The sequence below is a fragment of the Colletotrichum fioriniae genome (genome assembly GCF_027942845.1).
Source record: "Colletotrichum fioriniae strain IMI 355084 chromosome Unknown scaffold_9, whole genome shotgun sequence".
In the NCBI taxonomy this organism is placed as follows: domain Eukaryota; kingdom Fungi; phylum Ascomycota; class Sordariomycetes; order Glomerellales; family Glomerellaceae; genus Colletotrichum; species Colletotrichum fioriniae.
The window spans coordinates 398,015-425,936 of record NW_027076845.1 but is presented as its reverse complement, the minus strand read 5'-3'; the positions used below and the strand labels follow the sequence as shown (position 1 = coordinate 425,936).

General features: G+C 52.8%; 8 protein-coding genes across 8 annotated transcripts; 4 read left to right on the top strand and 4 right to left on the bottom strand.

Annotated features, from left to right (window-relative positions):
• Window positions 1–612: 612 nt before the first annotated feature.
• On the top strand, window positions 613–2,536 carry N0V96_007584 (uncharacterized protein; the record flags this gene model as incomplete). The annotated part of the gene is made up of 9 exons (XM_065758072.1): window positions 613–695; window positions 755–864; window positions 917–1,045; window positions 1,099–1,181; window positions 1,241–1,280; window positions 1,335–2,058; window positions 2,113–2,242; window positions 2,303–2,369; window positions 2,424–2,536. The coding sequence occupies 9 exons, from the start codon at window positions 613–615 to the stop codon at window positions 2,534–2,536; spliced, it is 1,479 nt and encodes a 492-aa protein (XP_065613214.1).
• Window positions 2,537–3,280: 744 nt separating this feature from the next.
• Window positions 3,281–3,651, bottom strand: N0V96_007583 (uncharacterized protein; the record flags this gene model as incomplete). Its single annotated transcript, XM_053194476.2, has 2 exons — window positions 3,281–3,323; window positions 3,404–3,651. 2 exons carry the CDS (start codon window positions 3,649–3,651, stop codon window positions 3,281–3,283), a joined length of 291 nt encoding a protein of 96 aa, XP_053047972.2.
• A 2,402-nt stretch (window positions 3,652–6,053) lies between these two features.
• On the top strand, window positions 6,054–6,933 carry LXR1 (L-xylulose reductase; the record flags this gene model as incomplete). Its single annotated transcript, XM_053194475.2, has 2 exons — window positions 6,054–6,373; window positions 6,453–6,933. 2 exons carry the CDS (start codon window positions 6,054–6,056, stop codon window positions 6,931–6,933), a joined length of 801 nt encoding a protein of 266 aa, XP_053047971.2.
• Window positions 6,934–9,333: 2,400 nt separating this feature from the next.
• On the bottom strand, window positions 9,334–10,209 carry N0V96_007581 (uncharacterized protein; the record flags this gene model as incomplete). The annotated part of the gene is made up of 1 exon (XM_053194474.2): window positions 9,334–10,209. The coding sequence occupies one exon, from the start codon at window positions 10,207–10,209 to the stop codon at window positions 9,334–9,336; it is 876 nt and encodes a 291-aa protein (XP_053047970.2).
• Window positions 10,210–13,081: 2,872 nt separating this feature from the next.
• Window positions 13,082–14,435, top strand: N0V96_007580 (uncharacterized protein; the record flags this gene model as incomplete). The annotated part of the gene is made up of 3 exons (XM_053194473.1): window positions 13,082–13,094; window positions 13,155–13,768; window positions 13,827–14,435. The coding sequence occupies 3 exons, from the start codon at window positions 13,082–13,084 to the stop codon at window positions 14,433–14,435; spliced, it is 1,236 nt and encodes a 411-aa protein (XP_053047969.1).
• A 1,560-nt stretch (window positions 14,436–15,995) lies between these two features.
• On the bottom strand, window positions 15,996–20,529 carry N0V96_007579 (uncharacterized protein; the record flags this gene model as incomplete). The annotated part of the gene is made up of 2 exons (XM_065758071.1): window positions 15,996–19,369; window positions 20,295–20,529. 2 exons carry the CDS (start codon window positions 20,527–20,529, stop codon window positions 15,996–15,998), a joined length of 3,609 nt encoding a protein of 1,202 aa, XP_065613213.1.
• A 2,100-nt stretch (window positions 20,530–22,629) lies between these two features.
• N0V96_007578 (uncharacterized protein) lies at window positions 22,630–23,608 on the top strand (the record flags this gene model as incomplete). Its single annotated transcript, XM_053194471.2, has 2 exons — window positions 22,630–23,382; window positions 23,471–23,608. 2 exons carry the CDS (start codon window positions 22,630–22,632, stop codon window positions 23,606–23,608), a joined length of 891 nt encoding a protein of 296 aa, XP_053047967.1.
• Window positions 23,609–23,975: 367 nt separating this feature from the next.
• Window positions 23,976–25,998, bottom strand: PDE1 (3',5'-cyclic-nucleotide phosphodiesterase pde1; the record flags this gene model as incomplete). The annotated part of the gene is made up of 2 exons (XM_053194470.2): window positions 23,976–25,484; window positions 25,933–25,998. The coding sequence occupies 2 exons, from the start codon at window positions 25,996–25,998 to the stop codon at window positions 23,976–23,978; spliced, it is 1,575 nt and encodes a 524-aa protein (XP_053047966.1).
• Between the last annotated feature and the right edge of the window lie 1,924 nt (window positions 25,999–27,922).

Genomic DNA, 27,922 nt, shown 5'->3' with positions numbered 1-27,922 from the left:
CAATCTTTCTTCGGTTATCTCAAAAGACTTAGCCGGGGATACATATGGGCTCGAAGGGGGGAAACAGCACTAGATAGTGATCAAACCCGAGGTTATTCAATCTTTCGACAGTCAGTCGAGCGGCTAGCGCTTCAACTTCGACTCTTCTCACAATTGCCGATCTTGGCGAAGACAATTCAGCAAGCCACATATGGGTCTTTTCAATCCTTCCCGCTCGACAGTCATGGGAAAATCAAGTCACGATACGGAAAACTCCCCTTGATAACCCCGCAGTCTGGGTTCAGAGCTGCACGTGGGTTACGCGGGGGAAGCAAAATGCGTGTGGGGGAACCACCCCCGAAACGAAGCGGCCCATGCATGCTTCTTGCTGACTCCAAACTTACAAAGGCCTTGGTTGGATGGCGGATAATCATACCCTGGTCTATGGTAGCATCACCGCGGCAGTTGTTCGAGTGAGATGAAGGACATGGAAGATGAAGTACAAAGTCTAGGAAGTCCCTGTAGCCCCGGATTCGAACGATCGATGTTCCCTGCTTGTATAATACTTGAGAATACTTCAGGACTCCAAACCTTCACCAAAGTGCAGACTTGAGCTTCACTTACATCTCTGCTATGAAACCTGAACGTTCCGGTTGGCTGAGCAAGCCATTCTTGACGTCGATCCTTCTTGGCATAGGAGGGTTTCTCTATGGGTAGTGAGTCTTTCTGCGCAACAATAACATCTTATCAACTACATTCTCACACAGAAACGTAGTGATTCTGGAATCATCACACCTAGCTTGGCGCTCAAATCTTTTCTCGCATATTTTGGAAACCCTGATGCTCCTCTTCGAGGTGCTATTGTGTCAGTATATCAAGCTGGAGGTATGGTCTGCTCTGAGAACGGCAACATCTATTCGTCTAATGATTTTACTAGCATGGCTTGGAAGTGCATCTGTTGGTGTTACCAGCGACAAGTTTGGCCGCCGTAAAGCCATCGCCTTTGGCTGCGTATGGGGCGTCATCGGCGGTGCCTTGATGGCGGGTGCTGCCCATGTCGCTATGCGTATGTAAATCTGAAATGTGAATCACATGAAAAGTAATGCTGATAAGAGTCAGTCATCATGGGCCGACTGCTAGTTGGCTTTGCAGTCGGCACAATCACTGGCGTAGCTCCAGTATTTGGAGCAGAAATTGCAAAGGTAGGTTGCATCACTCTACGAACGTATCTCGAAGTTCGCCAGAAGCTGATGTTCGCTAGACACACGAAAGGGCCAGGATCACAGCTGTCAATCAAATGAGTAAGTTGGAGCGTCAATGGCAAGTCTCTCGTCACGCATGCTAATGAGATAAAGTGGTCGCTTGGGGCTTCTTCGTTGCTCTCTGGACCGGCGTCGGCGAAGGCAAATGGCAAAGTCCTAATCAGTGGAGGCTCGGCTTCGCCATCCAGAGCGTCCCCGCCTTGGTCTTGGGCATCAGCGTACTCTTCCTCGGCGAATCGCCCAGGTGGCTCTGTCTAAAAGGTCGACACGAGGAAGCCGAAAAAGCTTTCCGCAACTACCACTACGATGGATCCAATGACGACTGGTGCCGCAACGAGTTTACCATCATCCAGGTCAATATTGCAGAGGAGTTACAGGCTCAGGGTCGACTATCCTGGGGCGACCTATTCAAGACGCCAGCTTTCCGCAAACGTCTCTTTGTCGGCTCTTTCGTGTGGGCTGCTGCGATGCTTTCTGGCATTTCGTTTGTGCAATATTACCAAACGGCCATCTATGCCACGCTGCAGTTCAGCCAGGATCAGCAACTTCTCGTCAGCGGTCTCTATGGTTCTGTGGCGCCCGTGGCATGTTTCATCTCGCTGTTCTTCGTCGATCGCATCGGTCGAAGGAAGATTCTCATCGTGAGCTCGTCTCTATTGTCGCTTTGTTACTCGATCATCACCATTTTAGCAGCGGTTTACCCTGCAAGACCCGGATATCCAACCAACGAGGCGGCCCAGCGCGGTCTCATTGCGTGTATTTTCGCTGTTTCAGCCAACTATTCTGCCCTCCTGGGACCCATGACATGGATCATTCCGTGAGTATCATTCCGAGTGTCTCTATATTAAATGCCGTGTTGACAGGTTTATAGACCTGAAGTCTTCACTACGGAGCTCCGAGCCAAAGCGAACGCCATAGTCCAGGTCATTCATTATTCCATTAGTCTTATCATTACGCAGTGTTCGCCAATTGCTCTGGCCGCAGTTGGCTGGAAGTACTACGTACGTTGATTATGCTCAAATCATATTTTGACGAGTTTGTCTACTGATTTGAAGGCTCAGATACTTTTCATCCTCACCAACGCTCTCTGCGCTATCGTCTTTGCGTTCTTCTATCCCGAGACCAGAGGTATAAACATTGTAACCCACCGTACACGGGCAGGAGCTTACATTACACTCATAGGAAAATCCTTGGAAGAAATTGATGAGATCTTTGGCGATGTCAAGATCGTGCGTGATGTTGACTTCGCCGAGAAAGCTGGAGTTCAAGAAGTAGAAATCCGTCAGCGACACTGAAGAAGTTGTGGGGTTTCAACCCGACAGTAGAAATCAGGAGTATGCGTCTGCTAAGATTAGGTACATCATATGAGGTACGTTGACAATAGAGACGTCCAACCTCAATTTAGAAACAACGGATCTCGATTTCTGGTTCAAAAGTCCATGTGATGTTCTATGGAGGCTAAGAATTATAAAAGACTGTTTTCAAGAAGATTTGGAGAAGTAGTCATAGTTCCTGCAAGAGATTTCGTTTGGTACCATGACACGTCCGTTGATGCTGCCACCATGCAGATGTTCTACCTTTCGAGTGAGTGCTTGGGATTAGATTTCAAATTACAATACGTTCCAGAACTGCTCATCACTACTCTCAATCCAAATTGCTGTACTTGAGGATGAAAAAGCATCCTCATGTTCGGGATTCTCGGTTGATTTTTTTATTAAATATTAATTCGCTAAAATACCCCCTGCCAAGCGTGGACTGAGATTTCTTGCGTGCTCAAACTTCCAAACTTCAAACACAAACTTTTATGTCCAATCCAAGCAGCCAATTTGGCACATATCATATATGTCGTGATGGATCAATCGTTCTCTTCATTGCTTCCGAACTACAGTCGGTCCCGATGCCTTCCGAGTCAGCTCGACCGCAAATTTCCGTTTTTCACTTCCCTCACGACAACGGATGGTGGTGCTTGAACCGGGCTCACGGCCGCTTCCATGTCAATGGCTCGCTCTCCCCCCTCCATCTGCACCACCAGAAGGTGACTAGCCGTGCCATATCGCAACGCCCTCCCCCATTGGTGTCTCCCTACATTTAAATAGACCAATACGTATGTCCATATCAGGATGGATCCCGCGCTCATGAGCAGCCAGGCGAGAGCGACGGACTTGGTATCCTGCGACCAGTCTTCGTGCAAAGCGTGCCGCATGGTAAAGAGGCTGAGAGCCTGCAAGCCGATCCAGGTGAACCAGTAGAAGTAGACCATACCGCCAATGAGACCAGGCGGGGGAAGAATGCATTTGTGGATGCTAAAGACCGCTGCGTAACCAGTTTGCGTGAGAACCAGGACGATCAAAAGGTCCGCCATCCAGGCGATGGGTTCTTTTGACTCCGAGGATGCTCTCATCAAGGTCATGATTACCAGAATCGTGGTGAAGAGGCATGCGCAGAGGAGGACCATGACTGAACATCTGGCTTCTTCCAAGAGACTTGTGCGTGGCGACCATGGTTGTCCTCTTCGTCGACGGAGCCACATCTTTGCCCGGGCGAGTAGAACACTGTAGAGAGGCATTGCTGGCTTCTTTGAGGGAGAGGAGGAAGAGGAGGAGACAACCCGGTGTTTTCTTCCCGGATTTAAAAAGGGCGGTGTTGTTGAAAGAACACTGAATAACTTGAGGCTGCAAAATTGAACGAACAGTCCGCTCATCAGCGGCCGCTATGGTCTCACAAACGGTGAAGAATCGACTTATTTAAGAATCTGCTCTACTTGGCTCGGGAAAAGTCATGATGTGTTTTCAATCGAAGAGGCGTCAGCAGAGTTCATGTACACCTGCACAAGCATTTGGGGGCGTTCGAGTTGATGTGGGCGAATTGCACCTTGATAGGTATGATTGACTTCTATTGATACTCAAATTTGTGTCCAGCGATTCAAGACTGCACCTTAGGTAGGATCATCTGAATGAATGCTAAAGGGTGAGATTTGGGGGAAAGAGAAGAGGAAAGTGTGAAATTAGATATCGAGTGAATGGCGACAACAGAGATTTATTCTGATTCTTCCTTCTTGTTTAAGCCATTCCGGGGACGTTGAAGGTTTCTTGTTGGCAACAACGTTCAAAGTCATGTTTAAGGTCACGAGATAAGCTAATTTCGCCCGGTCTCCGAACGGGCCGAGAGGGTCGGACCACGCTGGTTGATGACTTCGGCGTGACTGAAAGTCTTCGGTTACAACTGCCTGGCGAATTCACCTGTAGTTGAAGTCGTCCCGGATTGTCTCCGATGTGGAGCATTGATAGTCGAATGCACATGAAATGGTTGTCACGGCGATCAGATCAGACGGCCGTGAGGGCCTCTTGTTGAGAAGAATATCGCTCACTTACGAGACACCCCGCGCGGGCAATTGAGCCCTCCCCGGGATTGTATGGGTCGACTGGACGCTCCCCTCCAAATCTCCAACATGTTTCCCCCTCGACCGTGCAGAGTCGATACCCGCAGCTGTGCGAAGACCACCATGTGTCTGGTGTGAAGTGGAACTGTGGTGAGAGCCTCGAACGGTGAACCAAGCAGCGGACCGGTGGTTGGAGGGTCAAACTTCAGAGTCTCCGTAGCCCACCCGCAGCGACCCGAACCCCACGCTCCATACTCCGTGTCTTCCCCCTCACCGACATGCCTCCGCGCCCGGCTGCCCAGCTCCGCACCAACAGGAGTTCCCAGACTCGATGGAGTGTACACGAAGAGTACTTGGACACGACGCGTCCACGAGGGCGCGGGGCAGGTTGGGCCCCCCTCTTCCTCGCTGCTATCTGCGGTAAAATGCCCCTCTCATGGGAAGCTGGAACTTGAAGACAGCATCGACGATGCGAGGCCTTGACTAATGGCGCGCGCTGCAGGGCCGGGGTGGGTTGGATGTGGGCTTCTGTGGATCTCCCAGCTGGACTCTTGGCCGCAACCATGTAGTTTGAGACCGATTGGGCGGCGTGGTTTTTCCATTAAGGCCTAGAACTTGGTTGCCAGGTTTTTCCCCTTTTGTGATAAGCTAAGAACAAACTCACCGAGCAGCCGTACTTAGTTATGTAGGTCTCTACATTTATTCGGACTGAAGATATCAAATACTGTAGTTCGACAAATTCTACCCGATTCTCGGTCAGTGCGGTTGGATTAGGAGTCGGCAGGAAAGGGTTGCGCCAAGCGAGGACCAAGATCAGATTGATGAGCTGTCCAAGCTGCATGGCGCATCTTACTGCAGTCCTCGCATGTGGGATTACTCAGATACAGATTCGTACATACCAAGTACAAAGTATTATTCTAAATATCGAGACTATTCTCTGTTAGGTATGCGTAGGAGTACGGCAATACTGCCTCAATGTCTACCTGCGGCCCATCCGGGTCCCATTAATCTAGATCCACCAGACTGGCGGGCACTTGAAGGGAGAGAGCATGGGTTCACCCATGTATCTAGGCATTCCTGACAACCTCATTGCTGAGTATTGGTCCGTGTTTAGCCCCGGCGTCTAGTCCGTGTGCCTGTATCAATGACATCAGCGGGGTTCCCGGGATGCCGTCACGGCCGGCCAATTCCCAAAGCTACCCCTCCATCATGCCACCTTATTGACCCCTCGGTCTTTTTTTTTTGGGCTCAAAGCACGCCGTCCTCTCAGCTATTCAAAGCTGCCTTTCTCCCGCTGATCCTCTCAAAGTTTTCCCTCTCTTCCTTTCTCATTCCAAAAAGTTTGATACCCAAAAAAGCCTTCTCTTCAATCTTTGTAGACGCCTCTTTAACCTTTACAACCAAGCCACATTCACCACCACCAATCCTTCAATATGCCTCAGTCCATTCCCACCGCTTCCCGTCTTTTGGACCTCTTCAGCCTCAAGGGCAAGGTCGTCGTTGTCACGGGTGCCTCCGGCCCCCGCGGCATGGGCATTGAGGCTGCCCGCGGCTGCGCCGAGATGGGTGCCGACCTGGCCATCACCTACTCTTCCCGCAAGGAGGGTGCTGAGAAGAACGCCGCCGAGCTCGAGAAGGAGTACGGCGTCAAGGTCAAGATCTACAAGCTCAACGTCAGCGACTACGACGAGGTTGAGAAGACCACCAAGCAGATCATCGCCGACTTTGGCAAGATTGATGCCTTCATCGCCAAGTAAGTTTCCGAATCTCCCTCTAATCCCGCGCGACTTTCCAGTGTCGAGGGAAGTCACTGACGATTTTGCCCTCTGCAGTGCTGGTGCTACCGCCGACGCCGGCGTCATTGACGGCACCAAGGAGGCCTGGGACCACGTCATCCAGATCGACCTGAACGGCACCGCGTACTGCGCCAAGGCCGTCGGCGCCCACTTCCGTGAGCGCGGCTCCGGTTCCTTCGTCATCACCGCCTCCATGTCCGGCCACATCGCCAACTACCCCCAGGAGCAGACCTCGTACAATGTCGCAAAGGCCGGCTGCATTCACATGGCCCGCTCTCTCGCCAACGAGTGGCGCGACTTTGCCCGTGTCAACTCCATCTCCCCTGGTTACATTGACACTGGTCTGTCCGACTTCGTCGAGCAAAAGGTCCAGGACCTGTGGAAGAGCATGATCCCCATGGGCCGCAACGGTGATGCCAAGGAGCTCAAGGGTGCCTACGTCTACCTTGTCTCCGATGCTAGCACCTACACCACCGGTGCCGACATCGTCATTGACGGTGGTTACTGCTGCCGGTAAATGCCTCGTTTTCAGTGCAGACCGGGCTGGAACAACAGCACATGGATACGGAAGACTGAGAGGTTTCTTGTCCTGGATATGATGTTATGACTACTTAAAAAAATAATAGACAAAATAGTAAAAAACACTGTAATCTCAGTTGATTGATGTGATGAATCAAGCTTGCCTCATGAAGTAATGCCGCAACGCCTCACTAAGGTAATACAGCCCAGTAATACAGCGTCATTCATATCGCGAATACGAGACCTATTGCAGTACTTCAAACAGATCGCTGAAAGTCCATTACATTCATTCCAAACAAATTACCCAAGCCTGCTAGATGAGATGTTCCTCACAAAATCTGTGGCCTCGCAGTATTCGATCTCCGTGATCCTGAGTGATGATGTATGCGTGATGCCATGACCTCGTTCCTGGATCCATTTTCTTAGCGCAATAAGCTAGCTATTGTGGACTACCTGTCAATGCTCCACCTGTCGCGTCCCATCCCATCGTGATCCTGAGCTTGGTCCGTCCACCGCGACTCCATCACAAACCTCCATTCATTTAATCAAGCATGATCAATAACTAAGCTCGGTATGCGAGCTTCACAAAGTTGCAGATCAACCCGTTAAGAAAATATAATCCCACATGAATGCACGGCTATCTGTTTTGCACTCAGATTGAGATTCATGTATCGCTTTAAAAAAAAGTTCAGTACAATAAATGATAGTGGTATTATGGTGTTTTGGTGACGATCATAATGTCGTCGCTGTCTCTCAACGAAATTTCGAATAGGCCCGTCCCCTTTGGCTCGTGCTACCATCATAATGGTATCACAAGTCCTAGGTTCTCCGAATCCCCAAAACATCATCCTCGGAGGTTCTTGGCGATGAAGTGCGGGAGTAACTCCTTTGTCCAAGCAGGTAAATGTCGCTTCAAGGCGATGTGGCATGTCCTGGGACCTAACCAGGCCACTAAACTTGCCATGAAGAGGACTTGAGATCCAATGCTATCAATTTCGTTGAGGTAATAGATGAGTTTGAGGTCCCACGGAAAACGGTTCCAATCACCGATAATGGAGAAAGAATGTCTTCGTATACAAAAGTGAAGAGTGGTATAGGCGACACACCCAAGGCCGGTCGCGGTCTTAAGCAGAGTGAATATTGACGCCAGCGCAATCATTGTCGCAGCAATGAAGAGTATTTCACACCAGTGGCTGGTGAAGAAGTTCCGCGAGAACCTATCCCAGAAATCGAATACACAGTAGAGACAGAATATTGTCAACATCGTAACAAGTGCGGGTGGTGAGAATGTCTCGTGGTCATCGTCCAGGCTTCCCTCCTCACCGACTACTGGGCTCGATGAATCTTCTCGACTATCAAAGGTTTCTCCGAGGGAAAATGTTTCGGAGGTAGTCGGGGTCGGCGCTTGAGATGAATCTTGGGAGTCCTGGAGATTCTCAACAGATGCGCTGGTGTGGAGTATCTGCGTGTTCTTATCCAGTCCAGGTTTAGAATCAGCTTTCGAGTCTGATGATTCTTGATGACTATTGGATGGCGCTTCAGGAGGGAACTCCTCGGCATCATTGTTGAGCCTCATCTGTAATGTAACTATAGATTTCGTTCTTTATAAATATCGGAGAGGGTTTCGAGGTTTGTAACGTCTTTGGGGGTCGAAGTCGAGTGCCAGGGGCGGCTTAGTAGGAGAATATTGCTTGTCCTTTGATTAAAGAGAGGAAATATTGGCTTCTGTAGGAAATCATGGAGTTTGGTCGCAATCTGGCTTATCGGGTGTAAGGCTGCCTATATACGTTCTCTGATCCCACAAGGTGCTCTATCAATCACGGTGTCGCCGATGAGCCTAGACCCGTAAGTTTTGTACCCTGTGGATTGCTGTGACCAGCTTATATTTGCCAAACCTTGATTATTTCCCCATTCTTTCAACTTTTGGACCGATGAGGCTCTCTACGAAGGCCTTGTCCCCCCAAACATATACCCGCACCTTCCCAGGCCGAAGGCATTTCTTCTAGACTTGATAGGTGCTGGGTGCCCTTCTTGTCTCGAACCTACAGGCTAGTGCAGCCAAGTTTTGACCTTTAGAAGGTTGCTCCGGATTGGGACTTGACGATGATTCAAGCTTCTGACCTTCCGTTCCGTGATAATGGTAAGTCTTAAATACGTGATGGTATGCCGCAAATTGAGTTTTAGATAGAGAGATGCCATTGAGGCAATATTACATCTGTTTCTGGCTGCTAGGCGCAACCATGTCAAGAGCGCGATACCAAAGTTCCGTTTGAATTTCTTTCTACATAAGATAAGGTAGATCCAGCAGGTTTTTGCAGGTTATAAACAACTCCCTATAATGCTTTCTGCGGGAACACCTTAAAGTATCACGTGCCTCACACCACTTTCTTTTCAACACTCAGGAGGACCCACCGGACACTGGGACCAGATCAATCTCAACAGAGACGCCCCCGCCAAGTTCGCCGCCGATAGACCGCTTTGTCGTACCCGCGGCGGTATACAGTGCGAAGCGAATAGCTTGTCTAGACCCCTGCTCACCAGAGATGGCTTCAACGTTGAGATATCTAGGATCGTCAAACTGACGAACGGGAACATCAAACGTCCACCGCCCAACACCATCGCCACCATCCTCTGCCGCTCGGTCGTTGATGCCAGCGTACGCCTTCTTGAATTCCTCGCTGCTCACTTCAAGCGAAATTGAATGAACTCCGAGCGATCCATTCGGATGCTTTACATTCTCCGGAACGTGATCCGGCACGCGGAGCTTCCGCGGCGTCCTGTCAAAGCACCAAAACGGCAACTCGCCCCTATCCACTTTTCCGGCTCCGGCTCCGGCTCCGGCTCCAGCAGCGCTATCCGGGAGCGCAACGGCCCACTTTAGCTCCTCGCCATCCGGCCTGATGCGTCCGCCAGGTACGGGGTCCTCGTACACGGCCAGCGACTGCGCGGCGTGCACCCGCTTCTGGATCTCGGCGAAGCCAGACTCGTCCTTGAGGGAGTAGGCCCAGTCGATGATGGTGCCGTCCGGTTTCGGACCCCACTTGTGCTTGAGGCGGTCTTCTCGGCTGATGCCCGCGACGAAGGAGATGATTTCCAGGTATGTGCCGTCTGCGAAGATGACGAGCTTATTCTCTGTGAGGCCGTCGGCGTGGTGGCCGCCTGTGAGGATGGTGAATTCGGTAGAGAGCCAGGTGGGGAGGGAGGCGAGGACTTGGTGAGGAACTAGGATCACGATGTGATCGAGGAGAGGCGGGTTCGAGCTCTGAGAAGACATAATGACGAGATATTGAGAGAAGTATTGTATGAAGTGTATAGCCGGGTCGTCCGTGATGCAGATGATTTCTAAGACGTGCTGTCTCTGCGATGTGTAGCATCTAGGGACATCATCCGGTATTTATCGTTCTATTCCCCGCGCGGCCCCACAATGTCACCATTGCTGATAATCATTGCGAAGAGACGCGGATGTATTAGGTCCGCTATCGGTCGACAACTCTCATAATTCTTTTGCCAAGTCTCTCGCAAATACCTCAAATACCTCAGAGTTCTATCTTGACATGTTTCGATGTATGGCGGAACCTCGACGAGAGCTCCGGCACGTGGCCGGCAGGCGTTCCCGTGCCCACTTCGTAAAGTTAGCTGAGGGTGTCTTATGTAAGCAAGCTGGTCTTGTTGAATAATAATGCTGTCAATCCAAAGGGAGAACTTCCTCTCGCGGTTATACATGGCTCCAGCACATGGAGCACTCCTTCTTTCGAGACTGCCAAATTGCAGAGTCTACTGTCAACTTCAGACGACTGCTTCCTCGTTACCTCTCAGGCAGTGCATCGGCACTCGAGTCCTCGTCAATGGGGCTTGCGTGGGAAACCCAGTCAAACTTCTCAGGGGCTTATGGAACTCGCGGCAGGCCTGCCAGAGGCATTCCCGTTCCTGATCCCAGCGAAAGGAAACCCGGTGGAAGAACCAAATTTTCATCACCACTCCCATAGGGATGCTGCCCATTCAGAAACCTGTTGGTCCAATTTGCTGGTCAACTTACAAAGGAAACATCCTCCGCGACGGTGGAACGTCTCTTTGACCCTCTGTCAGTGCTTGCGCGCTAAAGTTTGGAGGCTCAGTCGAAGGATCCTAGGGTTGTCCCTGGATGTCCACCAAAAGACGCTGGCCCCAAGGGATGGCGCTTGAGCCGGGCCCTGGGCGTTTAGCCTTCTGCCAGACACGAAGCTGACAAGTAGACGTATCCATGACAGAAGAACAGGTAGTTGTCGGTGCCGTTCGAGTGGTGCAACGAATACTGCTGTACGACGTTGTCTCGGACTAGACAAACAACACCCCGAGTCAAGACACCTGAACCATCGGCCCGAGTGGGTCTCTGTTGCATCTCTGCTAAGAGTTCTGCGTGATCAACAGAATCGGCCTCTTCCACGTATGGCCAGTGTTTGCCATAGGCGCACATCTTCTGGCGCCAGTTGTCGAACACAAGTGACCAGCGTCGATGTAACTTTTTGCTGTACGTACTTTGGGCATTGTGCCTAGTCTCTCGTTAATGCCAAAGTTGTATTACGACATTCTTTTCTGAATCAGTACCTACAACGGGCTGGAGATGGTATAGTTTCTCATGCTAGCACCAACTCTGGGCTTACAACTAATAAATGCAGAAGGGCGCCTAATTACCATTTCTGTAGCCAGAGCACTTCCTACGCTCAAAGCATACATACTTTACTCAACGGCGCGCCGGTGGTGGCCACGTACTACGGCTCACCCGCTCCTTAGCCGATCACCGTGATACTTGCGCAATACCTGCATCAAGTCTAACGATTTCATACTGTCGAAGCTTATGGCGTGTCTCGAGGCTAGCGCCGTTTGTGAATGCAGGCTCGACACTGATGGCAATCGTCCTCAGCCAAGCCCGCATTCAATCGAAAACCGACGCAATGGAACGCCGACCCTCCGCCTCCCGGTCAGCCCGAGAACCCCTTCCCATTCGCTCCCGAGGCCGTGCGTCCCATCCCACCCTCCCCTTCCCCTTCTCTCATTGAGGCTCACAACCCAACTTGGAGTTTGGAGGGCGGTAGAACGATGGTACTGGATCACATTTACCCCCGGCCATCTCCCCAAATCGCTTGATTTCCACACATAATGGGCTGCATTCTGATAGTACCCACCCCGGCGATCGCGTGTCTGGGGTCCCGGTGGTAACGGGACGCGGATCACCCTAGGGAGGTGGGAGCCTCTTGGTGTCCGCACATGAAACTCCCACCGTCTGATGCAGGCCCTCGTCCGACCAGGCTTCGTGGCGCTCGCCGCATGAATCTCGTCGCACAGAAACGACCATCGGATGGCAGGCGGGGGGCATTTGCTCACGGCTGACTTGCTGTTCGCAGGTTCACTGCCCCCTCCAGGGCCTCCAGTGCCTCTCCAGCTGGGCCGTTTGTGGATGATGGGGAAGGGGGGAGAAGAAAGTGTTCACATCACACCTCTCGGTCCCGCCCTCCCGTTCGCTGGTGTCATGTCATATAGCCCATGGGTTGACTGCTATTCTTGGATGCTCCCTTTTTTCAAAGTAGCATTGTCGATGGCCTGCCGGTAGTAGATATGTCATGCGGCTCCCCGCTGCCTTATGTACAAACGGTTCTTGATCCTTCTTCCCAGGCCTTCCTGCAACCAAAGCACCCCTTTCGTGTTTGCTTCGTGCTGCCCTTCGCTTCTTGGACCGCAACTTTTTTCTTCGATTCTTCGGATTGAGTCCCTTCTTTTTTTTGACATCATCAACTTATTTCACTTTCGCTTCTTTTTCATTCGCTTAGATATCGAATATGTTGTCAAAGACACTTACACTTTTGGGGTTGACGGCGGCAGCATGCGCCAGGGTGCAGTTCTTGGCAAGTCTTGTATGATCTACGACCGTACTTCGGATCAATGTGTCTAATGCTTTTTGCCTAACAGGGAGTTGCGATTTCAGGAGGTGACTTTGGTTGCGAGATTGATGTAGGTCCCTCCTTCAACATCTCACCTCATCAAGAAATGCAAAACTGACCCAATACCAGGGAAGCTGTCCACTGGGTAAAGTCCAGCTGCCTCTCAGCTCACTGGGAGGCGGCGACGGCGAAGGCCAGATGAACCATTTTGCACAGAACGACAAGCTCAACATGTTTCGACTTCGTCAGTCTACTTGAAATCTCTCTATCTCTTGAGAGTCTAATACTGACAGCCAAACAACAGCCGTCGGATGGCAGTTCCTTGTCAACAACCAAGTAGGCGGCCAACTCAACGCCGCCAACCTTGGAAAATACGACCAAGTAATGCAAAAGTGCCTCGCGACCGGCGCACACTGTATGCTAGACATACACAATTTCGCCCGCTGGAACGGCGGCATCATCGGCCAAGGCGGGCCGACAGACGACCAATTCGTGTCGCTATGGACGCAGCTCGCGACAAAGTACAAGGACAACGCCAACGTCGTATTTGAGCTCATGAACGAGCCCCACGACCTCGACGTCAAACTCTGGGCGGCGACGTGCCAGAAAGTAGTGACCGCGATCAGGGGTGCCGGCGCTGCGTCGCAGATGATTCTGCTGCCGGGGACAAACTTCAACTCGGCTGAGTTCCTTGTCAGCAGCGGGAGCGCGGAGGCGTTGGCTGCGATTACGAACCCCGATGGGACGACGGACAATCTGATTATTGATGTGCACAAATATCTTGACGAGGATAACAGCGGCACGCATAAGCCCTGCACGACGGATAATGTCGAGAGTTTCAGGACGGTGGCTGAGTTCCTGAGGGCCAAGGGACGAAAGGGGCTGGTCAGCGAGACGGGCGCCTCGAGCGATGCTTCGGTACGTCAATCGATTTCCTTGCTCTTTCATGCGCGATGTAACTGACAGACGAATAAAGTGCTTCACAAGCTTCTGCGCCCAAAACACCTTCATCAACCAAAACTCCGACGTCTTCATCGGCCTGGTGGGCTGGGCGGCCGGTAGCTTCAGTACCGACTACGTCCTCAGCCTGACGCCCAAGAAGTCAGGCAACACCTACACCGACAACAACCTCATGAAGCAGTGCGTCCTCGACACGTGGGCCAACACGGAGCAAAACGTCTCGACGCCCGCTACACCACCGGTGGCTTCATCATCATCGGCGGGAGCAGCAGCATCACAGCCCGCCGCGTCCTTAGTGCCGACGAAACTTCCCGCTACCACCCCCTCCGCGTCAGCGGCTGTCCCTACAGCTTCGAACTCGGCTCCGACTTCGGCACCGCGACCTAGCAGCAGCGGCGGCGATGAAGAAGGCATCGCGCCCCCGACGACGATTGTGAGCATGCCGACCACGCTGTTGGTCGACCCTTCTACGCCGACACCACCGGCGGCAACGGGAGCTCGCGGCGGCAGGAATGGGACGACTACGACGACGAGCTCGCCTTCTCTTCCGACGGCGGCGGGGTCGAGATTAGGACGGCTTGATAGTCTGCTAGGACTCGGTTTGGCAGTCGCCTTCTTCTTGTAGAATCAAGCCATTGATGTCACGGAGATTAGCAGATAGGAAGAAAAGAGAAACAGACATCTGGCTGCCATCAACGGCCTAAAAAAAAGTGACTCGACGGAGATTTGAACCGCTAGAAATGGCAGAATATCCCGATGGGACTTAGTCGGCAGTCGCCTTCTTCCTACTGACTTTGAGCCATCCGCACCACAGTCACAAGTGAAATAACCAAAAAATAATCAATTATATCATTGTGAGATGCCAAAAAGCAAAAGCAAAAGTGCCAAAAATAAAGACTCGAACTGGCAAAATGGCAGAATATGGTGCTATCCGCGAGACGCTGGGCGCGGAAGACTTAAATAAATTTCATTTTGCGATCTGTAGACGAGAGTCACACGCTAGACCAATCGGCCAACGTGGAGGGTCTCGCCTATCCCGACAGACTGACCAACTTTGCTCAGCTATAGTGGATGTGGAGTGTGCGTATTCCTTGAGCAACCGTGATGGCTTCCTCGTGCTCCACCTGGCGCGCGCCATCGGGCATGCTTTGGAACCTGAGGTACCTTGCTATCCTGCACATAAGGGTATCTGGAATTCTTTCTTCCTCGCCCGCTTTCCTCCCGTCCTTCCTTATCTGTTTGTCTCTAAACCCACATGCCACATGCCACATGCCACATGCCACCACGTAAATGTGAATACCACCCGCCTTCCAAGATAGAGCTCCCGTCATGGTGGAACAAATCTTCTCCTTCATGGCTAGAAATGGTACGTCTAGAATGATGACTACCACAAAATTCCCCAAAAGCCCCGATACTCTACAACCGACAGCTCTAAGGTCTCCAATGTGGGAACTATACGTCCTGCTTGTCATCTTACGTATGAGCCTCGTCGTCTTGTCCGTCGCCGGGATAATTGGTAGATGTCCTTGGTCGTAGAGGCGAGCCATAAAACAGGTCACGGTGTTTGTTTACTTTCATCACCAAATGCTCTTACTTCACGTGGGGAACTATATTCGTCGTACGGAAGGTATCTTAAGGTAAGAGGAGGCGACCGCTACGTGGTTGAGTTCGAATATAATTCTTCGATAAAGTCGGAAGTCACTACGCACTTCTAAGGGGTATCCGCCTTCCTTCCCAAGCTCCCGCTCGACGGGGCCGCACCTGCCTCCATCCCGGTAAGACCTTTCTTGCCAAAAGTTCCACTTCCTGAATACACGACCGAATACGCCGAGAATCGAAGCCCTCATATACCCCTTCAAGTCAATTCCCGTCACCAGCACAGCAGGCGCCCTCTAGGTCGGGGGTCAGGTCAAACTGTGGCGTGGGTGGTGGAGTGGTCCAAGGTCAACAATCAAAACGCCAACCAGCCTACTCGACGACAGGCTTAGCGAGTACCCGAGTTCGAATCCCAGCATGAGCACCAGCGATGTAGCCCCCAGTTCAGCACCGGGGGGGTGAACTCTTTTGCCTTTTTGGTTCCATCGAGATTTCTAGTACTTGGCCATTATAGGAAATATGAGGAGAGGAAGGTACAAAGTGGTCAAAGGACATGTTCGTCCAAGTCTATTCAGAGTGGTGTTGTTTTCTATTCATCCCCATCTTGCCTAAAGGCATCATACTCCACATAGCGGCTAATAGCAGGCAAGAAAGCCTGCGCCTGGCGGAACTCGCCCAGCTTCACCCTCATCTGATCCCACGCCATCAACACCGCCTGATCAGCACCATCGTCCGTCTTGCGATCCTCGACGAGCGGCAGCTTGGCATACCGCTGCGAAAAGTGCGTGAGCAGCACGCGGCGCGCACCCATGTTGCTCGCCACCTTGAGAGCCTCGCCCAACGTGCTGTGCTTCTTGGCCACCGCGTCGCCCATCTTGTCATTGTCAAAGGTGCTCTCGTGGATCAGCAGCGTCGCGCCCTTGCCGGCCTCGACGAGTCTCTCGCTGGGGCGGCAGTCACCCGAGTAGGCGATCTTGAGGCCCGACGGCCAGGTCAGCACGCCGGCGTAGGCATCTTTGCAGTGGTTGACGGGGACCAGCTGGGCGGAGGCGAGGCGCGTCGGGCAGTCGGCGGGGAGGCGGCCTTCGTCGTGGGGGAAGAAGTGGCCCTTTCTAATGAGCTTGACGCGTCCGAAGGCGATGGGCTCGATGCGGCTATACTCCATCAGGAAGTACTGCATCGCGGCGGGGCCGATGAGACCGAGTTGAGGTTGGGGAGAGAGGTGGATAGTGGCTTCGTTCCAGGCGCGCAGGAAGCGTGCTGTTCCAAGATGATGGTCGGCGTGCATGTGGCTGATGAAGATGCAGCGGGTCTCTTGGAGGATTTTGGTTGTTTCCTCGGCCCCGAATGTTCGTTGAAGCTGGCCGAGGGTGTTCTCACCGCAGTCAAAAAGGTAATTGCCGTACTGGGGTACCCGGACAAGGGTTGCCGAGACGTTGCGGTACTTTGATGGCACCGCAGATCCGGTGCCGAGAGGGATGATCTCCGTGTCGCGATTCGGGATGTCCTTCTCTGCTTCCTCAATCTCCTTTAGGAAAGCAGGCTCCTTGATCTTGTCTGCGGCTTCCTTTGCGAGTCTAATGACCCCCTCTTCCATTGCGGAGCCCTTGAACTTGTTATAAATTGGGGGAACAATCTCATCCTTGATAAGCTCGTAGGCAGGTGACAGCTTCGCCTTCATGCCCACACGAGCAGTCTCCACGTTGGGGCCAATGTGTGAGAGGTCCCGGACCTTGTTGTTGAAGGCAAGTTGCGGGAAGCGGTCAGGGTCGATCTGCCTCAGGTAGCCGTGGAGGATTGCGTAGGAATCCAACGCCAGCATGTTGGGGCTGGTATCGGTGGACATGACGAGATGCTTGACATCCGGTCGTTCCTTCATGAACGTTTGGATTCTCGGGTCGTCGATGACGGTCGGCCCAAGGATCCAGTTGAAGACGTGTACGCCATCCATCAAGTTTGCATTTTGCCACTCTGGTCTGCCGAGGAACGAGTCAACGTAGGATGCGTCTGCGATATCGATGACTGTGAAGCCCTGAGGTTTGATCGGCGCCTCGAGAACCATCTCGGGGGTGACGGTAATACCATCCTTGCCCTGGACAGATACTCCGTCGGTGAGTTTCTTGTTGTCAGTGGGCTTTACGCCCAGCTCCTTCGCGGCAGCCGCATTGAACTTGCCTCTTCGGCCCTTGTTCTTGACGATATAGGTAACGGCAGTGTTTGAGATGGAGGCGCTGGGCAACTTCTCAACCGTGGCCGCCGGCCAAGGGTACCGCACAAGAACGTCAAGGTCAGGCACAGGTTCGTCGCCGCCCGGCATGGGACCTTGGTACTTCTTGATGTTGCCGTTTTCTCTGACAAAGATGGTGGCGGGAAGCTGGACCTGCGAAAGTTTTGTCTCGTACAGCTTGTCCATGGTCCAGCTGGAGTTGAACATGCTCTCGACGACACCCTTGATCGCTTCCCGGTCAATGACGGCCTGCTCCTTGGCGTCAACAGCGCCGGCTGGGCTCGACAGGCCTTCATCTTCCGCCGTCATGACCTCGTGGCTTCTCTTACGGGACTTGTTGACATGATCGGAGGCGATGGGTACCTTCCAGACTTGTATTAGCTCGTCCTGCCAATCAGGAGTGTTGGCTTCGGGGTTGGCGATTCGCGGATCCTCGTAAAGTTCGACGGCACGAATCGGAAGTCCCTTTCTGAACACAAAGCCTCTCGCTGTTGCGACGGAGTATGCGAGGTTCTGGGCACCATGGATCTCAATCCGCTCGGGACCTTTGGCCGCGATCAATTTCTTTCCCGTGCCCTTCCTCGCCTGGTTCCTCTCGTGCACCTCTCTCCTGCTGCCGTCGAGAACATCCGCGACTGTAAGCATCATACCAATCATACCGCCAGTGTTCTGCTGGATAGTCGCGCCCGAAATAAACATGACCTCCAGCTTGCCCAAGCTCACTTTACGTTGGCTCAACGCTCGCTGTGTTCCCTCCGCAATGTTGCCAAATAGGTAGCGGCGCTGGTCAAAGTGCAGCATCAGGGCCGGGCCCGTATCCGCCGTCGGCGTCGCCGCGATCTGGAAGTAGTTCGTCATGGCAGCGCGAATATCTCTCTTCTTTCCAGCCGGTGGTAGCTTTGTATAGTATGTCTGTTCCGTCTCTGGTCCTTGAATCAAGTCGGCGCAGTAGATCCAAGAGTCTGGAATTTTCACCGAGACCTTGTTCCAATTGGCCGGTATGCAGAAAACCCGCTTGTTGGGGAACGATTCCGGATCACCACGGACAACGTCTCTCCTAGCGATACCACCGGGATGCTTGTGCCCTACGATTGAAGCTAAGAAATCTGTCGAGGGCAGTGGGCGTGTGCCGCGTACGTTGGTGTTTAGGGCGTACTTCTGCTGGAAGGGCTCCCTATTCCTGCGACGTTCTTTATTTCTGCCGAAAGGCTCGTCGTATTTGCGGTAGGGCTGGTTTCTGCGAAAAGGCTTCTCGTCGCGGCGAAAAGGTTCGTCTCGGTCGTCTCTGCGAAAAGGCTCGTCTCGGTGGAAGCGTTCCTTATTCCTGCTAAAGGGCTCTTCGTATCGGCGGGATGGCTTGTCGTCTCTGCGAAAGAGCTCGTCTCTGCGGAAGGGTTCTGCGCTTCTTTGAAAGGGCTCGTCTCTGCGAAAAGGTTCTGCGTCTCTCCCAAAGGACTCGGCGTCTCGCGGAGAAAAGGTGGCGGGCGGTGTCCTGGTAGGATTCGAGGTGGCGAGCGGGACGTCCTTGTTAAAGGTTCGACGCTTGGCTCCGCTATCTCTGTTGACGAAACCAGTCTTTGCGTGCCGGGAATCGACAATATTCAACTTGAACTTGGAATCAGACTTGTTGTCGACCCTGTTCTCGAACTTTGACTCAAAGGCGTCGGCCAAGGAATCGGCAGGCTTTGGCTTCTTGTTGTTAGATCGGTTGTGGTAGGACACTCGAGAGGAGAGAACTAGGAGGAACGGAGATGGCAGAGCTCTGGCTGAACCTTTCCGGGGGGACAGCGAGGTGTATGGGAAACGATTATTCAATGTTTGCGCCACATGCCTTTGGGTATACGGGCGGTACATGAAGTTGAAGGAGTGTGGGGAGCGCAGAAAAGGCTCACAAAAAGGGCAAAAAACGGGCGACGACCAAAAAAATTAACTGGTGGATATCAACACATTGGAGAAGGGCAGCTACGGAGAAAAAAAAAAAAGATCGACTTGACTGGCTGGAATTTGGTGACTGTTGCGGCGACGTGGGACGGGACGGGGAGTGACTGCAGTCGGCCAAAAAACTTTCCCACACCTCAGAAAGGACCCTTTGCCGATAAGAGCTTATCGGGTGCACGTGATTTCTGTTAGATCTGCCTGAGATCTTTGGGGTGATTACTTAATGCGACAAGCCATGAACATGGATATCGTGAATCTCATTCCCAATTTGCCCATCTTGTAGGTATTCAGAGCCCATGACAATTGATCCCATCAATAATTCCAATGGCATGAAGTGCCATCAGCCAATATCAACCTGTATCGCTCGCTTAAAAGTCAATTTTCCAAATTTGTCCTTCCTTCACCAAATGATTTCTTGAACGCCAAGAGTTCCCCTCACCCCTGACCGTGACCTGCAATTTTCTTAAACCGATGCCTTCCAATCCCCCACTTTTCAATCTCTTTCCACAGGCCGTGATGATGAGTACTTCTGATACTGCCGATTCCGCCCAAGAACAACCGCGACAACCTCCTCCGCAGACTTATACCGAAACCCAGCCGCCGTACCGCCATCTCTCACCCTTGGAGATGATGGTGCCGCCTGGATCGTCGTAGTCGACATGGTGACAACCTGCGCCCCCGTCCGGGGCAGTCATAACGCTTGTGTAGCTTGCCATCCAAGACCTGAGGCACCACCACCGCTACGCTTCGTGTTCGCGGCCGTGTGGGTCGTCGTTCGGCTGCTGGCGGGGCCGAGTGGTTGCTGCATGTAGCCCAGCTCGGCATGCTCTGCCGCGGTGGTGGAGAGGGTGGTGCTGCTCCGTTGCGGGAACTGGCTTCGGACTGTAGCGGCGCCTGGGAGGGTTGCGACGCCTCCGAGGAGGAGGAGGGCTGATGACGAGGAGCGGATTGCGCTCATGATGTGATGATTTGAACGCTGGATCAATGGCTTTTTTATGATGTTTTGCTTCTCTTTTCTTTCGTTGAGGGATGGATTTCTCAGGTTGGATGATCTTTTCTTTCCCTTAACTTTTTAGACTGTGGACATTAATTGAGGGCGTCTTATCGAGAGATATATATATATCTCGTTTTGACCCAAAGGTACATACATCTGCACGCACGCTCGGATTGTTGAGGTCGCACATACCTGCTCCCCACGCAAATCAGAGGAGACGTAGGATAGTAAGGTAGCGTTCCATTCCTGCAAAGGCGTGGCCAAACACACGGAGGCATTCCATCGACCGCCGCGGTGCGTCCTTGCATGCGAAACAGAGCCAATGCCCGCTGCGGAGGAAGGCCGCCATGCCACGCGCCGAGTTGATGGGAATGGCGGGGGGAGGCAGTAACTTAGTACGTATCAGAGACCCTATGGAAGAGTACCTACGCTGAGAAAGTGAAGGGGATCAGAATACCTGAGCATTTGAGTGTGTCGAGGCGGGCTTTCCGTCCCCCCACGGAGCTTCTCCTGGAGGATGATCAGCAATAACACCAAATACCGTCCAGCGAGGAATCCGTTGTCTCTACTTTCTCGCCTCCCAACGCGAATCTCAACTGGGAACCCATGCACTGGTCTGCATACCTATGGGCTTTTACCAAATGCATCGAGTCCATGTCTCGAGGCGGAATGTCTCGCAGCCCATCGCTTGGCATCTCTCGTGCTACCCCCGCGCTCAGCCGTTGAGACACTTTCATCTCAGAGCAGATGCGCACACGCGCGCTACAGCCAGCCCTCAACAACATAAAAGCCCAATACCTATCTAGGTACCTGTGCGCCTGAGAGATAAGAAGGAGAGACAAGCACACAGCCAAACAGCCTTGATCCAAACTTAGAACCAGGTGCTTTGAAATCCTTCCAGATCAAGGTTGACGATGATTTGCCAATCCATCACAAACATAGGAGAGAGAGATTGTGGTGGTTTTTGCATTCTCTGGCCTCGAGACATCGCACCATGTCTGCCTCACCTACATATATACTAATGCTCAGCTCCTCATACCTCCTCGTCCTGGGAAGTATGTTTTCCATTGGAAAGGTTCCTCGTGAATATGGAAGTGTCTGCACCTGAGTGCGCCTGACAGCTGACAAAAAAGCTTATCTTGATAACCCTATCTTATCAACCGAGTACATGGACCTCCTCCACACGCTTCAAGGCAAGCCGTTCTTCTCTCTCCACATGCAAGCACCCATCACCTAAGACCCTTCCGAGTTCCGATTTCCACTCCCCGAATCTCTTCCGGGCCAGCGGACGGAACGATAGCTAATTACCAATAGCCAATTTGTCAATCGCCGTGTGGAAAATGGACCAGAACGTGTCAAGGGACCGACTAGGTGTACATATATTTCCAAATACTTTAGGTAGTGATACCTATTGAACCAGTCAAAATCATCACCGGGTAATGCATCAAGCGACCCCAACCACCAAGTCAATTGCATCATTAGGGACAAGGACCACCTCCCGATCCCTGCACGTTACCCCTCCAAATGCCCCTCGTTGGCGACAATGAACAAGGTGCAATTTGGTGTGAACCTCCACGTCACCCCACCACCGACCGTCCCTCCCCCTCGGCATCTACTCCACCATCCGAGAAGGGGAGAAGGGGAGGAGGGGGGTCCGGCTCAGGGTTATGGGGTGCCTTACGGCAAGGTCAGGTAAGCTAGCAAAGCAAGCATCCGTAAGCAACATGCCGCAAGTTTGAGCGAGTAAAGTAGGTAGACCAGAAAGAAAGGGGAAGACCCAAACCCAAAAGCTTCCACATCCATATCATTATCCACCCGTCAAGCAAGTGAGAGTGGATTCTCGGATCCCGCAATCGCAATTCTGGCCTGCCCCTCCTCCTCCTCCTCCTCCACTCCCGTTCCGTATTCCCGACGATATAAAACCACTTCAACTTCCGCATCCCACAATGTCATCGCGCACCCTCCTCCTTCGTAACCTCACCAGACCAAACATCACCAACCCCCTCCACTCTCGCCGCCCTCTCAACCTCCAAACAGGAACAACCCCCCTCCAGATCCCTCACAATGACATCCCAGAACAACTCCAAATTCGCCGGCGGCACCAGCGCAACCCACAACCCCCACCCAGACTTCAAATCCGTAGAATCCACCCGCCCGCCCTTCAACACCGAAGCCAGCATCACTTTTACAAAAACAATTTCCCCCGACTGGTCCTTTGGCTCCGGCGCAAACCCCCTAGGCCAACCGCACCTCTCAACACCACACGTAGCGATCGATCCCCACGCCGAAGGCCGTCCAGCAGGCTTCAACTACAAACTCCTCATCTCCGCCATCACCCCGCGTCCCATCGCCTTCCTCTCCACCCGCTCCGCCGACGGCACCGTCACGAACCTCGCGCCCTTTAGCTACTTCAACATGGTGAACCACGACCCGCCAATGTTCGTCGTCGGCTTCGCCGCCTCCATTGAGAAACCAAAGGACTCGCTAAAGTGTCTGCTCGAGAGTAAAGAGTGCGTCATCAACATCATCTCCGAAGGGTTCCTCGAGGCCGCCAACTCGACGTCCGTCAACGCGCCCTACGGAAAATCGGAATGGGACGTGAGCGGGTTGACGCCCGTGTACGACTGCAAGCACGTGCAGGCCGCGCGCGTAAAGGAGGCCGTCTTCAGCGTTGAGGGGAAGCTTGATTTCGTAAAGGAGTGGGATTCGCGCGCTACCCCGGGGAAGAAGAGCGGTGTCACTGCCTTCATTGAGGGTGTCAACTTTTGGGTGAGGGAGGATGCTATCAATGAGCAGAAGAACATTGTCGATCCTACTGTAAGTCTTTGTCCAGCTTCAATTTTGTAACCCCCTTGGCTCTTCTGGGTTTCGTGGAACAGCTGAAGACTGACTTGATAATCTCTAGGTACTTCGCCCTGTCAGCAGGTTAGGAGGCATCACCTACGGCCGCACCACCGAGGTCTTGGAGATCCCTAGAGCGGACTGGGACAGCAACATTGGTGGTGAGGAAGGCTACGAGAAGCTCCAGAAGAGCAAGCAATAGAGACTTACAACGAAATGTCATTCAAGAGCTACGACGCACAATCGTTCAACCAGGTAATGGAGGTATCAGAGGCAATTTCCAACATTGCAATGCGCAAGCGTCCTCAAGGTATAATATAGAAATTAGGTGGCAATGAATCAAGACGCGGCGGCCCATCATCATCGCGGCCGCCGATGGATATATAGAATGCGACAGATGGTGCGCGTAAATACATGGTATATATACCCTTGCCTCCACTTGTCTCCCCAATGAAAACTCCAAGATAGCCCCCATCGCATTCATCCTCATCCTGAGAACCTCATGCAAATCGTATCTTCGTGTAATCGGCATCTAGACCATCCTGCGCCCAAACGCCATCAAAACCATTTCAAAGGTAGAGACTCTGCCCTGCGTGAGAAACAACAAACTCGCAGCCGAGTTGAGCGTCGTCTTCGTAGGCCTCGAGCTCTTGCAAAATTAGTTTTGCTTGGTCCCTACCATCCGGGCGGTCTTTGACGTGGATAATGACAACTTTGATACCCTTGAGAGGTGGGCTCTTGGAGTGCCCATCCTCCGTTTCGCTCCATCCTTCAGCCTCACGCAGAGACAACTCCTGTGTAGGAGTTGTCAAGTGTGGGCTCTCTACCGATGTAGCAGCTGGCGGCAGTGGCGGTACGTGACCAATATCTGCAGACACAGCACGCTTGGCCACCGATTTGGGGCTGATCGGGGACTCGTCGCCGCTTGCAAGGCGCGAAAAGGCGCCTCCTGTCCGTCGTCGTGGTATCGTGTCGGGTTCTGCTACACGCTTCCGCTTCCGGGAGGCATGGGCATCTCCTCGTGCCTCCTCAACAACCTGAGCCAAGGCGTGCATCTCTTCCATCACATAACGTGGCTTCAGATGACCGAATAAGCGATCGTCAGAGTGTGAGTCGTCGTATGAGCATTCAATGAAAATGGCTGCAAGTTGGCCAACTATAATCTTTGGTGCGGCCTCTTCCCAAATCGTCAGGTTACGAGGGGAGAGTGACATGGAATCCGGCTCGACGTCTCCAAAGATGAGTATCTCTAGGTTAGTAGCCATGTCGAGGATAAAGTAAGCCGAAGAGTCGTAAACGCATACACTAGCTTGCGGCTCCGGCGCAACCGATGGTGCTCGAGGAATAGGCGCGGTGCTTGAGGCCAGGCCGTATGGCAGTATGCGCGGCGATGCCATTGATGCGGCATCGACAGAAGGGTATCGTAGGGGTGTTGCAGTAGAGGAGGTCGAGCCACGATGTGGGTGTCGCTCGATGCAGTGGCCATGTGAAACAGAATAAGCCTTGATAGCGAGACGATCCGCAACCTCTAGATAACCTTTGGATTCGCCATCGCCAATGGCTGGCGATCCTCCTTCGACAAGCCGAGTATACGTGACCAAGCCCGCACCGTTACTTTCGTCGGACAAATTTGGCCAAATGACATTGTTGAAGATGTGGGTTTTGAGAGCGTTGATCGTTGAGGGCAATGCGGCAAGGCGCTTGGGCCTGGTAAGACCTGCTGTGTTCACGACGAAGCCCGAAATGTGATCGAGATGAGGATGAGTAATCACATATGTGTCGATAAGAGTACGAGTGATGAATGAGGCGATGGATGATGGATATACTGCGCCTGTTGCGACCTCCAACTGGCTGTTTGGTGTAAGCTGCAGGCCTGCAAATGGCCCGGAGGCAAGGGTGTGGGGGAGCGGAAGCTGTGTGCCGAGGCCTGGAGGCGCCGTATTCTCAAGAATGCGTGTAATCGCCGAAAGATGAACACCAGCATCTACGGCGATGATGGAGCCTTTTGTCCACCCCGAGGCGACTGAGCGGACCAGAAGAGCGGTAGTATTGGATTCCTGGGGACCGCCGCCGGCACCCTGGAAAATTGGGTTAGCGGAGGTGCGAACATGATGGGGCCACTCTTGAGGGGATCCCGGGCCAAGAAGCGACAGGTCACTCCCGTCGCATTGAAAGATGTGTCCATCTCCAGTCGCATGCGCAAAGTGTTGAAGAAGAAATGCCGACTCTTCCTCGCCCAAGGCTGCTGCACTTGCAAAGGTTCCAGGGGGTTGAGGTGCTTGCAGCATGGATTTCCCATTCGGTGCGGTTGGCGCAACCCGAAAAAGTCGACTGCATGAACGACAAGAGGATATGCGCCGGGCGGCCGGGTCGGGATGATCTCGTGGGGGGGTTTATTCTTCCTTCAGGAGAGACACACTCGCCCAACAAGCCTCGAGGATGTGAAAGAGAACGCGCGCGATCTGCGACGTTGAAAGTCGGCAGTGAGGCGCATCAAAAGACGTGAGATGTGAGAGTGCAACATACCAGGACAATGACCTGCAAGGCCGGCCGACGGGAATTCTCCGACTTCTCGCCATTTGTGTCTTCCATGGCGGACTAGCTGTTGATGCGAGACGAAAGAATAAGTTGCGAAGAGGGTTGATAGAATTAGAATTCCTCCCAATGCCGAGAGCGCAGCCAATGCCGCCTCTACAAAGCCACCACCCCGCCTAGACGGGCTGCCAATGCCACGATGAGGTAATGGGGCCTGTGGCAGACAAGACGGAACGGCACGGCAGATGAGAATTGGCATGCGACGCAGCGACAGTCTTCGTTCTGGGCTGGTGGGGAAGATGCGATCAGTCGCAGTGTACAGAGAGCCGCGCTCCGGTGGGATTTGATGGTTGGTTTGCAGGGGCTGACAGATCTGGAATCTGCAATGTGAATGAGATCGTCGGTGAGCGCGGGGTGAGGGTGTCGTCGGTGAGTGGATGGTTCGGCGTCTGGGCAGACCAGGTAAGTCGGCAATAAGAGACGAGTACTCCGTAAGGTAGGCTTGGCGGATTGGATGCTGCGGCGCGTGGAGACGCAATGACGGGCGTAAGGTTGCCGGGAGACGAAGTATGTGAGAAGGTTGAAAGAAAGAATAAGGTAGACGATGGACGGGAGAAAGACACAGTTTTGCGATCTTGATGGAGGTCGGTCGGAACGAAACAGGGCTGGGGCTTTCGTCAGGTCTGATGTTTGCGCCCACCACCCCCTTTGCGGTTTCTGGATCTTGTCTCTTTCAAGGTTCCCTTTTTGACGGTCTTTTCCCCACAGTCAAGCCAAAGAGGGAAAGAGAAAAGACCAGAAAAAAAAGGGACGCGGATGGATCTCGAGATGAGATGGACGGCTTCTCCGAAGGCCGACGTCGTGGCTCCCGGGATAGGTGGGTTTGAGTGGTGCCCCAGCCGGCGGTGCTTCTGTACGGTATTAATTGGAGAGTGGAGAGCTCCTAGGAGTTGGAGCTGGAGCTGGAGCAGCAGCTGATCAGGTCTTGTCTTTGGTGGGCGCGGTACGGGCGTGTGGAATCGGTGCGCGGATGGCAGCGGTCGAGTGGTGTTTAAGTCCGATGGGCAGGGGGGTTTTTGAATGGCTTTGTGGCTTTGGGATTGTTCAGGATCGAATTAGATGGGAGACGAAGAGAGTCCAGACCAAGTTGCTTTGACGTGACGACAGAATGGCAAGGCAACGCGGGTGCGTGGGTGCGCGGTGCAGTTGAGTTGCAGCTGCGAATGCGATGCAATGTGTGAGAGAGTGAGCGTAAACGACCTCGGTCGGGTGCAGCTGCTGTGCAGTAGGTACGCAGTAAAGGTATTATGCGACATGCAGTGACAATGAGGAACGTGGATGGCCCAGGGACTCAAGGAGTCAAGGGGGGTGCTGTGTTAAGGTGGGTGGTGGGATGGATGCCCAGGTGGAGGGATTGCTGGGGATGGATGGATGGAGGGATGACTTTTGAGGTGCTCTGGTTAAGGTAAAAAAAAAATTTAAAAAAAAAAAAAGCGTGTAGGAAGCGCAAAGTGGCCACCAAAAGTTTGCGATAACAGCTTTTCTCTCTCACACACAGACAGAAGATGTACGCTTGCTGAGTGTTGTCGGAATGCGCGGGAAATGATACCCCAAACACCACTTCAATAATGGGTATCTGCAAGTACCAATCCCGAGACGTGATGACAGAGCAAAGCAGAGCAGCTCTTACTTTCTGCTCCTGCCTCCTGCCTCCTGCAAGTCAACCTGGTGAGCCGCTCCTGCTTACTGGCAAGGACCGGAACTCTGTTGCGGCAACAACCCTCTGCCCGCACCTGCACTGCAGTAAGGAATTAATGTGCCTCAAGGCTCAACCTAAGGTAGGTAAGGTGTTGCTTTAGGTCCGATAGGTCGGGTAAGGTAGGTAGGTGCTCACTTGGCTCGTGCACTCCGATCGTGCTGCTCTTGCTGCTTGTTGTCTGTTTTCTCTCCCTCAGGGTACTCAAACCTTCCCCCAGCATGG